General features: G+C 42.4%; 2 protein-coding genes across 2 annotated transcripts in view; both read left to right on the top strand.

Moving 5' to 3' along the window:
- lrrc49 (leucine rich repeat containing 49) overlaps positions 1 to 8,421 on the top strand; it is a 44,754-nt gene extending 36,333 nt beyond the window's left edge. Inside the window, exons 12-15 of the mRNA XM_071897359.2 lie at positions 57 to 242; positions 1,082 to 1,191; positions 6,681 to 6,834; positions 7,626 to 8,421. Coding sequence (XP_071753460.1) covers positions 57 to 242; positions 1,082 to 1,191; positions 6,681 to 6,834; positions 7,626 to 7,841 — 666 coding nt within the window. The 3' untranslated portion in view covers positions 7,842 to 8,421. The remainder of the gene's footprint in view (positions 1 to 56; positions 243 to 1,081; positions 1,192 to 6,680; positions 6,835 to 7,625) is intronic.
- Positions 8,422 to 12,462: 4,041 nt separating this feature from the next.
- Positions 12,463 to 16,282, top strand: part of thsd4 (thrombospondin type 1 domain containing 4) — a 54,356-nt gene continuing 50,536 nt past the window's right edge. The window contains exon 1 of the mRNA XM_078284211.1: positions 12,463 to 12,514. Coding sequence (XP_078140337.1) covers positions 12,463 to 12,514 — 52 coding nt within the window. The remainder of the gene's footprint in view (positions 12,515 to 16,282) is intronic.

Below are 16,282 nucleotides of genomic sequence, written 5' to 3'. Positions count from 1 at the left end.
TGTGTGGATCTACACAGTCACAGCTCTGTGAAACTGACTTGCCACTGTTCCTGCAGCATCTGATCTTCTTGGAGACCAACATCAGCCGTCTGCCCCAGCTGGCGGCCCTGGCTCAGGTGAGGCGTCTGGACCAGCTGACCATCCACCCGGAGGGCAACCCGGTGGTCAGCCTGGCTCTGTGGCGCTCCTTCGTCATCTACCGCCTCCACCACTTCAACCTGCAGAGGATCAACGGTGTGGAGGTGAGCACCAGCACAGTATCGCTCCTTGGGCAGGTTCCTAAAAACTAAAGGCTTTTGCCGTAAGGGTTCCTACAGTTTGGAATGACCTACCTGAGGAGTTTAGGCTAGCATCCTTTAAATCACTTCCTACATCTCATTTTATAGACTTGCTTGGAATTAATGATCTTTTATTAATTGATTTTTTCCCTGCCATTTATTTTTTACTTAGCCTCTTTCTTGTTTTTGTATTTCTTAACTTGTTTTCATTGCTTTAGCTGTCGATTTTAGCTGTTATCCCAACCAGCGTCTGTTAGCTGTATTTACACGGGAAGTGGCTAACCGAAACAAAACAATACACTTTTGCAGAGTCCACACTTTTTGTTACTGCGACAGACAGTAGGAAAGCTGAGAGGAGACACAGAGGAGAGGAGACACAGGAGAGAAGGTTATGGTGGGATTCCATCCTAGGACAGCAGGGGCACAGAGACAGAGATCTTAACTGCCACTCCGTCTCTGGGCACAAAATGGTGTACTTTTAAAGCATTGATGAACCAAATCTGAGCATCTATTTTAAATTTTGGGTACCATGTCATGATGCCGACTTTGAAATATTTGGCTGTCTCTGCTTTCATCACATTTGGGCCAGGTCAGTTTTTGGGAGTGACCTTATTTAGCTGCAGTGTGTATGTGGCTGAAGAGAAACTAGAGGCATTGCAAGCGAGTTAGCTGTATCTCTCAAATACCTGGATGGCCTGTGTGGATCTGTAGCCGGTAGTTATGCATTGAATATGATTACTGATTTACTGCACTTATTCCTGTCTATGTATGTGTGTGTGTGTGTGTGTGTGTGTCTGCTCTAGGTGACCATGAATGATGTGATAGCTGCAGAGCGTGTGTTCGGGACGTTGGGTCATATAGCAGCCACTGAAACCCCACGCTGTCGCCTTCTGCTGCTGCTGGAGGAGTCCAGGTGAGAACACACACAGCGCTGTTTACCACAACATAACATTAACTACAATTTAATTACAGTTGTGCGCTGTGTCCTGGAGCATGTATGTGTGTGTTTACATATGCTAAGAACGTGTGCATTCCTAAATGTGTATATGTGTGAGTTGGGGCTTGTGAGTGTGTAGGCTACCTGTATGTGCTTGCCTGTGCCCAACTGTTTGTGTGTGTACATTCGTGTGTGTGTGTGTGTGCGTGCGTGTGTGTGTTCTGAGACAGCGAGACAAAGCCTGGCACCCAGGAGCCAGGGGAGTTAGACTTCGTGTCTCAGGGTAAGGGTGGGTACTTGGCACCTCGACACACACATTCCTCTCCCCAGCCAAAAGCTCTTCAGGTCTGTCACTCCAGGTCAGTGAAACACAGCCACGCAAAGCAAAACTTTGCTGAATTCGTCACCCACAGAAAAAGGTTTTTTTTTTCTTTCTAAAGTAGTTCTAATGACCTTTCTCGCTCATGCTGGACAAAGGTGAAATTGTAAATGTTCAAAAGTAAGCCCGCACATAGGGCTACTACATCAGGAAAAGTTGCCTAAAGGTTAGAGAAGTGGGCTTGTGATCGGAAGGTTGCCTGGTCGACTGTCCTGACCAGCTGAGAAAACCCATGTGGAAAAAGTGAACTCACCTCCCTCAACAACTACCATTGAGATGATCTTAAAGGACCATACCGTTGTTTTTGCATGTTTTAGCCCATTACAGTTCACATATATTTAACATTACTACCAACCATTTTCCAAAGCATATCATACTTAGATGTCTGAATGCGTTTTTCCTACCTTCCAGGCAGCCATTTGTTTCTATTAATTTCAGTATAGTATGAAAATCAACTTGCAGAGGCTTGAAACTCGCAGTGAACATTCCGCCCGTGTTTACTTTATCGTTGCATGGTAATTTAGTTTAATGGCCGCATTAATTTGAAAATAATTCTACATGTCTTCTGGTGCGTTCTTATGCTGGTTGGAAGCTCCAACATCCGGGACTTCAAAGTCGAACAGCGTTGCATTCACGTGCTATTTGGTTGGACAATAAAACCCAGAGGACAAACGATAAGCAAACACAAGCAAATGCACCATTCCTCTCTGTGGCACTCGGAAACCCACACAGCAGAATGTACGTCTCCACCGGAAAGTAGACCCTGAAGAAAGATTTGTTTTACGAACTAAGTTCAAAGCTCCATGACTTCAAAACCTGGGCACGAATGTTAGTTGGGGCAGCAGAGAATTTTAAGGTAGGTTTATCACCTGAACTTTTGAATTTTAAAAAATCGGGAAATTGAGTAAATGTTAAAAAATCTAAAAACTATGGTATGCTTTGAACAATGTAGTAAATAGTAGTAGTAAGGTGGTAAATCGGCTAAAACATTCAAAAACACCAGTATGGTCCTATAAGCAAGGGAATGAATAGCCAATTGCTTCAGTAGAGCTGTTAAGTGACTGGTAGCAGTGGGCAGATGTGAATGTGTATAACTTTAAACTATAAATGTGACGCTGGGTGGTGCTGAAAAAGAGCATGTGTGCTCAGTGAAACCTTAAATATAGATTCAAAAATGTAGAAACCATTCTAATGTAATAGATTTTATGAAGCAGTAAGGTTGTGTGTGGGCCTATTAATGAATATAACACCCTTAAGCCGCCTCAGTGCCCTCGACTGCCCCATCTGAATGCTGTTGAAAATCAGCTGGCAAACAAAAGGACAACTGGCTCTGTGCTGCGCCTCACCCTGACTTACATTTCCTATTCTGGATAGATAATACGCAGCAGCCCGGGGCTGATCATTATTTTCGCATCAGTGCAGAAGTCTTAATTGCTGTGACCTGCATGTGGAAAGGCTACGCCTACATAGTCAAATGTCTCTTTTTGTTATTGAAACTACATATTGTGAACTCTGACCTTTTATTTGTCAATCCATTCTTAGTATCTTATTTTTAGTTTATTTGTACAAATGATAAAAACACTGGAAAAAGAGAGAAGAAAACCATTTCCAGTGTGCAGGGAAGACAAAAAATGAGCTTATAAAATCACCCCACCACAAAAGAGAGCGGAAATGACAGATACTGAATGATGCAGTCCTTGATATTCATGCTTCATGAGTTGGTGTATCATAACATGCACCAAATGTCATATGCTATGATATGCCTGCAATGAATGTACTGTACCATACTACTCATATTTCTGACCTGCTCTGCAGGGGTTGCTGTGTGCCCTTGCATTTTCATTTACTGATGTGATGTGTATGGGTACTGCACATGCATACTGTACGTATACTATGTACAGTGTATGTGTGTGCGTGGTGTGTGAATGCCATGTGTGAATGGGGGTCCTCTGTGGGGGCAAGCATACCTTTGGGCAGCAGTGAGAACACGTTAACATTAGGGCTGAAACGATTCCTCGAGAAACTCGAGTAACTCGATTACTAAAAATCATCGATGCAAATTCTTTGCATCGAAGCTTCGTTTAATCCATATAACTATATACACACTCAGTGTTTCGCACGGATGATTATTACTGTTGCACAACGCGCTGGAGAAAGAGAGAGAAAATAGCGAGGGGCGAAGAGAAGAGACAGGCCAGAGAAAACGACAAAGTTTCGGATCCAGTGTTGCCAACTTGGCGACTTTGTCGCTAGACTTAGCGACTTTTCAGACCCCCCTGGCGACTTTATTTCTCAAAAGCGACTAGCGACAAATCTGCCGACTTTTTCTGACCATGGGAAGCAATGTTAATGTGTTGAATCCCAAAGCATTTGGCAATAAATTGGTTCGGCTGATGCCGGTTTTCTCTACTTGCTTGTCTAATCCAGAGAGGTCTGACGGTCACAGCGCTTCCCACACACAGCGTAGCTCCTTCCCTCCGCTGAGAGCAGGGACTGTAGGATAGGGTCCACTTGTAATTGCTACCGGCGTACGCCGAAACTGGCCGGGTGGGCGGAGTCAGCACTTCATATTAAAACGGGATGAGATGAAGGCTAGTAAAGAATGCAGGTTAATTATGGCTATATGTAATGGCTAGTTAAGAACGTAAATCAATATGGTGGCTAGTTATGATGTCCCTAAGTTAGCTAAGTTTTGCTCAAGAAAATAACCACAGAAAATAAAATGCTGCAGTCAATTTGTGAAAGCCTGAGCTTCATTCATGTTATTATTATGATAGTCACACACACACACACACACACACACACACACACACACCTACTCCCCTCACAGTGATGCATAAAATACCCCAGAAAGCAAAATATCAGGTGGTGTAAGTAGCAATTGGAGCCTAAAATGCACCAGTCCAATACAGCAGGTATATTCAGTTTAGTTTGATTGCAGTGAGTAGGGTCAGCAGGTGTAGGGCAACCCTTCAACATAGCAAATAAATGTACATTAGCCAGTCTTATGAACTTGTATGATATTTAGGCCTAGTAATAAATATCAATAATAATTATTATTTCACCTTGTTTTCAGTAAATCACAGTGTCGTATGGACAGCTTCGTGCGGACAGCTTTTCTCTTTTGTATATTTACTATTGCTCTTTAATAAAGCAAAAGTATTTCTTATCCGATTACTCGATTAATCGATGGAATAATTGGTAGAATACTCGATTACTAAAATAATCGATAGCTGCAGCCCTAGTTAACATACACTATCTGGTTGAGCATGCTGATGGAATTCACAGCCTTGTTATCCCAAATGAGAACACAAAAACGCTTTGCAATGCTACGCTTTCCCTCTCAGTGATGTGTGCGTCTGATTAAAGAATTTTCTGTAGGTGGCGCTCTTTTCTTTGTCTGTTCAGTCATGGTGGCTATCACTGCTCATACTATCTACCCAGTTCTTCTTCTGTTTATTCCAAACAAAAGAGGATTTCTCCTGGGAAAAACCCACCAGACACCGGTTGGTTAGAACAGCAAATGTAAAAGCTTTCATTAACTGGGAATAGGTTGAATCAGTATTGTGTTATATCAGTTGGTGATTAGAGAGTAGCAAAAGGAACATTTCTATAAATGGAAATGGGTGCGATACATGCTGTGTGTAATCTTTAGCCATGAGATTTTGACTCACATTTAGGTGTGGACACATGCTCCTGTGAGGTGGATCACATGGCTTTGTGTGGTACAGTGTTTCTGAAAGGGGCTGTTGGCAATACCTACTGCCACTGTTGCATGAAAACCTTCTATCTCCAAAAAGGCAGCTATTATATGAAAACCAGGCCTTTGAACAATTTCCATAAACTCTGTGTTTGCAAAATCCAATCTAAAGGATTAAGGATTAATAACCTGAAGGATTATGTAAACCTTCAATTCAAATCCAAAATGGAACAATGAACTACAAGTGGTGTTACAAGGTTTTCATCAGACAGCAGAGCTACACTGCACATTGTTCACACTGGAGCGATATGGCTGAGTCATACTGTGCTGCGTTCTCTATGCTGGATGTCTACACTCTACGTAGTGAAAAGGGTTTCTTTGATGGATACACACCACTCAGTTTTTCCGATGCCCAATGATGAATCACACACATGCCCACGCATACATGGATGCATCCACACAGACATGGACAGGTACACACACACACACATGCCCGTGTCCACCTACTTTTCTCAAGTTAGTTTTTACCTTGAGACTTAGAAAGATGTGCAAATAACACACATAAATGCCTGTTACGCCCACATGCACACACACACACACACACACACACACACACACACACATTTACAAACTATCTTATGATATGGAATTTTTGCCTCCAGCCTCGTCCAAAAGAACTGTTTCAGCATTCTGGCACTGATGTGTGGAACATGTTGGTGCAGTACTGTATCGCATGAGATTTAAAACTGATAGACAGCAGCATTTGATGTAGCTTACATCCATGTTTTAATGTCCTCAACTCCTTTTACATATGTACACATCCTGCTGCTGCATATGGCTAGAGATGAGAGTGAAAAAACATTGGGAAGAGCGGACATTTATTAAGATTTAAGATTATTCAGATTTAAGTTGGCGGCAGTTGGATTGCTGTCATGTCATGACTGATGTTGTGTTTTCCAAAGAATTTCGTGCTGGCGCATCCTCTGTGCTGTCAGCGCTGTATCCACTATCAGTCTTGATGGATATCTTAATGGTGAAAAGGGAGTGAATGTAATTACACTGTTTCTGGAAAATGTGTACTGTGACACAGTATTAAGGTATGAAAATATAGAGAAGAGCACACACCCAAGCATAGGTGCTGGCCAAGGCAAAAACAGAATCCGTAAAACCTTAAGTGTAGCGATGAGATGATGAAGGCTTCTTGCTGAATTGTTGGTGTTCTAGATAATGTCATGCAGTGAGAGTTTAGTGTGCGACCACACTTTGCTTTTTACAGTATTAAGGTATGGCAGTGTTGTTTGATGCCCAAAATAACTCACCTTATTACTTTGTTGTTACTCACTTGCTGTCTGTCTCCCTCTCTCTCTCCCTCTCTCCCCCCTGCAGGAAGCGTCAGCTGCAGTTCCTGCTGGAGGGGCGTGGCCGGCGGGCGGGGCTGAGTCCAGAGGAGCTGCGGGACAACGGGAAGCTCCTGGGAGAAGGCCTGAGCAGAGCGCTGTTCAACTACCCCAGCCGAGACTGTAGCGCAGACAGCCCCGAGGTCAGCGCTCTTTGGCACCATAACCGAGTGGTTACAGAGACTGTCCTGTGACCGAAAAGTCACCAGTTTGATTCCCACATCAGCCAATGTGTCCACCAGCAGCCCGCATGGCCTGTTGAAGTGCCATTGAGCAAGACACTGAACCCCCATTGTACCTGCGCACTCATCGTTAGTCACTCGCCACAATGTAAATGAATATTAATGTAGCAGGATTACTGCTGCTAGGCTGGGCACTCCAAATCCTCTTATGGCATAGTGACATAGGGCAACTTTTTGAATAATGGTGATGTGCAACATTATGTACAGTGACAGGGCAGTGATTCAGTGATTACATTGTAACTTTTTGTTGCCATTTAAAATGACTCTTGGTGCTGGGTCTCATTTAGTTTTCTGTTGCTGAGAACTGTTCCCATCAGTACATACTTCAAAATATTGCTAAGTTTATCACAACCCTTTTTCTCCAGGGATGGACACTCCTTGGACTGTACATTGTAAATTGTATCTTTACTTATTCACTATAAGTCTCTTGGAAAACATTTAGAAATACACAAAATTTGATGTTGTAATCCTTTTTTGCGTAATCCAGAGTGAGTATTCATACAGAAGCCCAGTTCAGATGTCAATAGAATGATGTACTAAGGACATCAGGCTATGCCGTTATAAATCTACTGGACCATCAGACAGGCAGCACTGCCTAATCTAAATGTTACAGTGTGTGAATGCAGGTATGTAATCATAAAAATCAGTCAAACCAAATCAAGTGCACCCATGTTCTGTTCCTTTCCTCACAGGAGGGCGCTGTGGAGTCGTCGGAGCGGGCTGCCATGACAGAGCAGTACCTGCAGGAGCTGGTCCAGAGGGCGTCGGACACCAACCTGAAGGGCGAGGCCCTGCACAAGCTGTGGCCCTCCATGTTCGTGGAGATGGTGAGGGACTGCGTGTTGGAGATGAGGGACCGAGCGGCCTTCCGCCAGGCCAACCTTGCCAGGCTCTCCCAGACCAAGTGAAGAGGACCAAAGGTTCACTCTTTCACCACACACACACATACACACACAGCGTACTGGACGCCTCTGAAGCTCGCTCTCAAACTTCATGTATACCAAACACATCATGACTCGGTGACTTTATCAGCCATTAAAATGTTTGGAAACTGGGAAGCTCTTCCTTGAGATGGATGTAGTAGACTGTTTTAAAGATGTCCGAAGCAGCTGTGATGACCGGGGCGTCTTGACTGAATGTACATTTTCACCGAAAAGACACTGTCTGGATTCTGCAGTGCATGGAGCTGCAACGTGCTTGAGAAAGTCAAAGGGACGGACGGTGCACTGTGGTCCCTACGGAGCATCCTCTGCACTTTAAAAGCCTTCTGAGTGACCCCTCTTCACCATCATCATCATCAGCTGGAGATGACCATTGTCTCTTTTCTCGAGACTAGAATGATTTCTCTGTCTTAACTCATGTTTCATGTGTCGCTCTCTCACTTTCTCCTGCCTGACATGACAAGAAGGGCACAAAAGACACGTTTTTTTTGTTTGTTTTTGTTTGTTTTCTTTTGATGACCACTGATTTTCTGTATTGTACTTAGTATTAAAAAATTCCGTATCAACACTCAGTTTCTGTGTGTGGTTTGCATGGTTGTTTTTCCCAGAAATGTCTCTGCAGGAGGCGAGAACAATGCTTTCATTAATCAGGCAATCAGCATTCACACACTTAGATTTGACTCAACCTGCAAATACAGCTTTCTAAAATGTGGGAGTACAATCAAATCACTTCTAAGGACAAACATTTTTACAAGTGCTATTTCTAGTGTGTGAGCATGGCTATATGTTGGTCCACCTCTGAGGTATGTTAATGCTCATGTTCGACCCTCTGGTTCCACTCTTTTGAGCAGATCACACTTGACAGTCACGTTGAAGGACAGTATTATCAACGCCTCATAGACCATTAGTCTCAGCAGAGGTTACCTCATGAGGCAGAGGCTGTGTGTGTGCATGCTGCACCCTGCTCTGCGCTGGGAGGTCCAGGAACCATCAAGGGTCTTCTGGGTAGTGCAAACCCAGGCTGGAATGTCCCCGAAGGCATAGAGGCTGCACCGGCTCTGCACCACCTGTTCCTGCTCCCCTCACTCTTAACCATACAGCAGAGAATTTTTTACCCTTATTCAATCAGGCAAGTTGACTAAGAACTTATTTACAGTACCAGCCTGGGGGAGTATAGCTGGAGGTGGACGAAGGGTTAAACACACACACACACACCTAGGGGTTGACAGGAGCTACAGTTTACTGTTGGCCGCTCCACTGGAGCAATTAGGAATTCATTGCCTTGCTCAAGGGCACTTTGACTGTAGTTGTTGAAGAAGGACAGAACATTAAGTTGTGTGTCCAATGGGAATCTCTCTTGTTTTTCCTGGTTGTCAATGGCAGTGATGCTTTTAGCACTCATAGTGACGTGCGCTAGAGGCTGAAAATATTTAATTTTTTTAGGAAAAGAGTGCAAAGCTCCAAAAGTGTCACATAGCAACAACAAGAGCTACCTGTGCTTCCCCCCAGCATCTGTTTAGCATTACTAGATGAAAAGAAAGAGGTACCCGCTGGATCCAGTTGCTTACTCGTTCACTTCCCCTGTTGCCCTCATTTTATCTACATCAACATCTTGACAATTTTCAGTGACGGTGGACATTTTAAATGAAATGAAATGTTACAATTTTTCCAATATGAAAATATTCTATGATTATTAACTCTGGTAACTACAAATTTCAAAATGCGATTATGCACGAGTAATTGTGCAGCCCTACTCTGCACTGCCATGGATCACAGTGAAGGGCCGCCAAAGTCAACAGCAGATACCTGTGGCACTTACATGGAGTGGTGAAAAGGAGAACTGGCACTGTGCCGAAGAGGGAGAGATCGGAGTCGAAGTCACCCAAATGGTTTTTGTGGAATGTTCAAGCAACTGGATAAACAGAAGCATCAAGGCAAAGGGAAAATAGGTTGAAGTGCTCAGGGTTAGTGCACACCAGAAATTTTGAAGGGGCACAAATTCACACAAACATGTCCACAATGCAAATCAATAGAGAACATGGATATTAACAGTTGCCGCCATCGTGACAATACAAATTGTATGCCAAATGCAACTCCAAATAAGACAGAGATGATCACATGACCCAACACATGCTAATGCAAATCTAATGCAGGTAAATTAGTGAGTTGATCACCTTGATTGCAATTTTTGAATTTGGCCATAATATGTACGTTTTTACATTTCATTGTCTCAAATACTGTATATCTAATGGTTCAAATTGAGCAGTTCACTGACGCACTGCATCTGAGACCAAGCCACCTGAGCCGGTGTTGACTCGGGTATAAATACATAATTTCTGATTGGACTGCAGGCTCTTGACTCCCGTACGCAAAATGCCACCAATGGGACAGGAACAACATACAATAGAATGCCTGCAGGCTGAAGGTGTGACGAAAATTGGCTTCAGACACTTTTTTTTTACTCAAAATAATACAATATCTAAGCACAGCATGACATATACATCCTGTTCATTTGATCAGGGACTATCAGTGAGTTTGTACAATACAGAGACACAGTGTGTATTTTGCTGTTAAGTTACCCCAGTGTTGTGAGTGTGTGTGGAGGGGAGTGACTCTGAGATGCCAGAACTCATTGTTGAGTCTTCTGGAGATGTTGTGGGCCAAATTTAGCATCTGTGATGGGAGATGTTGACTTGATAACGCTGATGACATACTCACTTTCACCCACTCCCACTTTCTTCTTACATCCAAGCCAGGTTTCTACATGGACACTCACCCTAAATAGCATAATGGGGATTGGCCAATGAGAGATGGAGAGAGAAAGACAAAAACCTAAATATGTTTTCTTCTCCCCGAAGCTGTCATACCAACATGAAAGGTCAATGCCATGTTTCTTACGTTGACAAGTAACCGCTGGATGCATTCTTTGATAATCCTGGTGATTTGGAAGGAAAGTGTCTGCTATCAAAACGCCACAGCAAGCAAAGTTTGTTTTCTCAGCAACTTTGATAAATAATATTGCTTATGTGACATTTTGTGTAATGTTATGGCAGTTTGGAATGGTTGTCAACATAGTGATGGAAGAAGTCTGGTCCCAATGTACGGACAGATTTCATGACAAGTGACAGCATGCTTGGCTTGTGGAGGTACAAGAAGGAGAGACAGAAAGAGAAAGAGAGAGAGAGAGACAGAAAGAGAGAGAGAGAGAGAGAGAGAACAATATCTCATCCTTTGTAAGAATGCACGAGTAGCAATCTTGACAATGCAGGACTTCCCAAGCCCCACACAGCTCAATAGGCTGAGGTTCTGAAACCGAATGCTGAACCCCTGAAAAATGTAGGTGTCACTTCAACTAGATGAGGTGCATTTGTTACGCTGCAAAAAAATCCTTCATCCTAACATCCCTCTTACCCCAATGGACATTTTTTGCAGTTTAAATACATTAGAGACCCAATTTGTGATAGCAGTATGGTGCTCCCTGTTGAAAAAAAAAAGTTTGTTATGTTTTTTATAGTCTACGGTTGAGATACAATGCATCAGGAAAGTTGCACAACGCTTATTTTCCATTTACAAGTCAAACTTTTCAAGACTAATGTATGTAAAATGAGTCAAAATTGATGTGCAATTGGATATCACATGCTTCTTAGGTGTGTGTGTGTGTGTGTGTGTGTGTGTGTGTGTGTGTGTGTGTGTGTGTGTGTGACTCGTCACCACCTCCATGTGAGCAAAATTACTCTGTCACACACTGATGATAGAAAGAGAGAGAGAGAGAGAGACAGAGAGAGGCAGAAGTGACATTTCCATCAAGCCATTTTATACAAAAATTGAAGTTTCGAATGGGAATAAGCTGAATGGAAACACCAACTTTTGAAAAAAAAATACCCAAATATCGCAAAAACGTTTTTACGTTTGCTTGAGGTGGATTTGTTTGTCTGTCGATAAAGAGGTTAGTCGAAAAACAGTGCTGGAAACCTATTTTGCGAATTAATAATGATGTCAAGTTACCTTAACCCTGTATTCTATACAGGTGGCAGCTTGTACAGTCTGCCGCGATGCGTTCCTCTGGGGGAACCAGTGGCCCGACCGGCCCGATGAACGGCCTGATAATCCTGCACAGCAGATCAAATGTTGTTCTGGACGTCCTAAAATGTTGCACCCAAAGGCACCCAGATTTGCATTTTAAGATTGTCGACTTCTCAAAAATGTGCTTAGAATTTGCACAAAACCTGAATGGAAACGTGGCTAGTCACTCACTCACTCACTCATTCACTCACTCTGGGACGGTTTGCACGGAGCCTGCACTTCGTCAGGTGGCCTCTAGAGGGCGCACAGTGGGTCTGCACAGGATCTATGCTTGTTTCCTCTGTTGGCAGAGAGAGAGGGAGGCAGTGCTTCTGGCCTTGATGACTGTCGATGCACAAGAACCCACTCTGCGTAACATAACACATTTTAACATTTTCATTTTAGCCCTTTAGCTGACACTCTTATCCAAAACAACTCACAATGAGTGAGCAGGTTGGAATGTAGTGTTGTGCTCAAGGACACATCAACAGCCTGTAGCAGCAATGGAACTGGCAACCTCTTGGTTATGGGACGCCACATGAAGATCAAGAACGCGGTCACAGCTATTGGTCAAGAACGTGGGAAAAAATTATAGATTTCATTCGAAAATGCTATATATGTATTTTTGGAAAAAAATGTTTCTTGAAATCTGTCACTCAGTATTTCAAATAAATGGGTACTTCTGTCTTCAAAAAAGTTAGTATTTCATAGTGAAAGTTTTAAAGTAGCTTAATAACTTAATGTAATGTTTTTCCAATGTTTTTCATGTCAGCAGTCATTTTTAAGAGTAGATGTCATCTTTGTTTAAGTTGGGAGTCTGCAATTATAGATGAGAGTGATGTGCTCGAAGCAGTTTGTTCTGATCTTGTCACAACAGCATCATTGTACCCAAGGCTCAGCTCTGACAGCATGCTGTGGAGGCAGGCCAGCTGAAAAGCAAAACATTGCAAGTATGTTTGCGGTATCGCATGCCTGTATAGGTCCTGCCATTTTAAGGATTTAATTAATATTCCTGGACTCTAGAAAGATCATGCTATGTAGGTGCCACTGTCAGTGAGATATCTTTCACTTAATCCACCAAATCCCTTGGAAGCAGCATGGGTAAAAGCCCTCAGGAGATTCCCTCACACTCAGGAAAGAAAAGTCCCTCAAGGGAACAGGGAGAGAGTGGAGACCTATAGTGATGTAGTTGGTTAATGACTATATAGTTTAACTATGAACTCCAGGTGACCATCATAGGATAAACAACCAATCGTATATCTATAATTTCTTGAAAATAGCTAATTTTCATGTACTTACATTTTGTATTTTGTATTCTTTTTTTTAGCCTTTGCTTTAGCACATATAGTCTTTTCCAGTGACACCCTGCTTCACATTCATCCAGTTACAAGCATGCACACCTGGACTGTGGGCTGCCCAGTACATCTGCAGTCTGCATCTAATTCTACTTCAGTTAGTGATTTCCTACATTTCCCAGGATACCTTTAGATAGCCCCCAGAGAACGTGCCTGAACTTGTTCCATTCAGCTGTGGGTTATAGTGTAGGTAGGTGGAGATACTGCAGCAGACTAGCAGTAGCATAGTAACCATGTGCAGAGCGGATACTGGGGATGTGGGGAAATATCCACCAGACTTTCAGCAAGATGCAAATGTTTTTTAGCATTGGCCAGCAACTATAAGTCACTTGGTCAGTTGGTCCCAACCCCCCCCCCCCCCCCCCCAAAAAAAAAACCAAACAATTTTACTATGTATGTGCCATTGTGGGACACATCTGGGCTGTATGAGCGTGTTTACTACATCACTTTCAGTTTAGCTCGGTTGGTACACGCCAGAGGTCCTTGGCTCTAATACAGAGTGAGTCATTTTAGCGCTACGATTTCACCACTCACACACATGAGATACTCACCTTCATGTGGTTAGAGGTAGTTAAAATGTTCAGCAAGCCAGCAACTTCTTTCTCAAATCAAGAAACGTGACTCATACTGCATTTGGTTTGATAGCCAAGTCATGTTTTAAAATAGATTAGCGTTGTCTACAGTCACCTAATCAACATACCAGCTCTCTAGCTAACAGTCACAGTAAGTATGTAGGTGATAGTTTTTTTTCAAATTCCAACATTGTTTGGCTGTTTATTTTTCCTGTAGGCTACTGCCAGTAGAAAGAGCAGGAAGCAGCAGCACATGACCGTGATGACCTGCACAGCTGAGGAGGAAGCTGCTGAATGGGATGATAAAGGAAATAGATAAACACTCGGCCTGATTGTAGCTAATGTTAGCTAGCTACAATTAACTTGGCTTAATATAGTTAGCTGGTTGACAGTCATGGTATTTATTACAATTTGTACATATATATATATATACAGTATATACGTATATTTTATCAGTTTCTACCTATTCACAATTTTGCCAAATGCTTTGCACTTTTTCCTTTTTTCCTGCAGTGTTAATAGAAAGAGCAACAGGGAGCAGCAGCTGATTCTGCACAGGTGAGGATTAACTAGCTGGCCATAGCTAGAGGATAAGATTACATTGAATTTTCTATTCTGCTTGATATTTACCAGTTAGCTAATTGACAGTCATTACAATTTTTGGGATGCCCTTTTTAATTTCTTTAAATTTCACCATTGCTTTTCACTTTTTTCTGTACTAGCTGTCAACAGAAAGAGCAGGGAGCAGCAGGAAAGAGATAAATATTTAGCTTTCTGTTTAGCTAGCTACAGTTAACTGGTTGACAGTCATGGCATATTGTATGGATACCCTTTGCAATTTGTGCTGGTGGGTGTTCCTCATTCACTTTCAATGCATAGAGCAGTTCTACATGGCTCTAGTCTGTGTTGCATTGCTCAGTTGTGAGAACATGCAGATACATTAACAAGTAAGCTTGTGTAGCTCTGATGCGGTGTATGATATGAAGTTATCAAAAGACTAAGACCATGCAATATTATATAGACAAACACAAACGAGAATAGGTAATAGCTGTAGTTTGTGTTTGGGGTGAATAATAACAAGTGATGTTGTTACACAGTAGAGTGGATAGTAACAGCTGAGGTTAGGAGGATGACATGATGTGCTGTATCCTCTGAGAGACTGCTGTATAGTCTGGAGACATGGCTGCCAATTCGTTCCACCTCACAGGACCAACTATTAGTTTCTCCTGGAATGAACCAAGCACATTGTTTATTGTGAGCCATACACTGCAAAAAATATCCATGTGAAACAGTGATTTCATCTTGTATTGAGTTTTAAAATTCTGTTTTATTTATAATAAGTGAAAAATTAGGTAAGATGCCATCAATATTTCAACATATTTTCCCTTGTTTCCAAATCAACCTGATTCAAGAATGAGGGTGAATCAAATGACATCACCTTGACACCAGTGGAGTAATCTGCTTTATTTCAAGACATTGTCACTTGGTTCAAGAAGTTTTTGTGAAACAAATGAAACTGCATTGAAAACAAGTTAAGTTATGTCAACCCATTCGCAGATTTTTACACTTGCTGTAAGAAAAATAAGAACATAAGAAGATTCAATCACTCTTTACGATGGATATTTTTTCCAGTGCACTGTATGTCCAATGGCACGGCAATGTGCATTTTTGTTCAATGACAGACAACGGGAGCTCTCCTCTCCAAATCCCGTCTGCATAGGCTTTGAATGGGTCATCCGGAACAGTAGTTCATTAACGCTGCTTTAATTGGAGGCTTGTTCGTCTGTGACGGGGTTTGGAAACACTGGGGTTAAAGGCAAATTCCTGAGCAGCATCAACATCCTCCCACCGCTGAGGACAGTCAGTGGGGGCAACAACAGTGACTGCAGGGAGGAGAAGGACCAGCTCTCCTATAGATGACATAAATACATGGATGAATACATAGATCCATAGAGACATACATATATTCACAGGCATATTGACACATTGGCAAATTTCAAAGTATTTACAGACTATCTTGGCTATATAATGAAGCCATTATACAGCCAGCACCTTTACAGACAATGGCTGTAATGAGATGCATATGTCACAAAGTATGGTGTAAATCAGTGAACCATGCACAGCCCTATTTTGTTCCCTCAAATTAGACAAATAGGCACGCTAAGAACAATGCTACCAAGCAGTGTTGGGTTCGACCAATATGGGTTTTTGAAGGCCATTACCGATACTGATATTTTTGGATTGAAGCTGCCAATAGCTGATATTTTGTCCCGATATTCAATATCTTTAAATTGCCCATCTTTGTGCCATAATTACAATCACTGTTTACTACCTGATATTTTTCCTTTGCAGGGTAGAAAAGCTTCCTCGTGATGGTTCATTTAGACCATCATGGGATACTAATACTCTCAATTGAAAC

This window comes from Centroberyx gerrardi, chromosome 1, assembly GCF_048128805.1.
Source record: "Centroberyx gerrardi isolate f3 chromosome 1, fCenGer3.hap1.cur.20231027, whole genome shotgun sequence".
Lineage (NCBI taxonomy): Eukaryota > Metazoa > Chordata > Actinopteri > Beryciformes > Berycidae > Centroberyx > Centroberyx gerrardi.
Note: the sequence above shows the minus strand (reverse complement) of the source record. Positions and strands in the feature narration are given on the sequence as shown.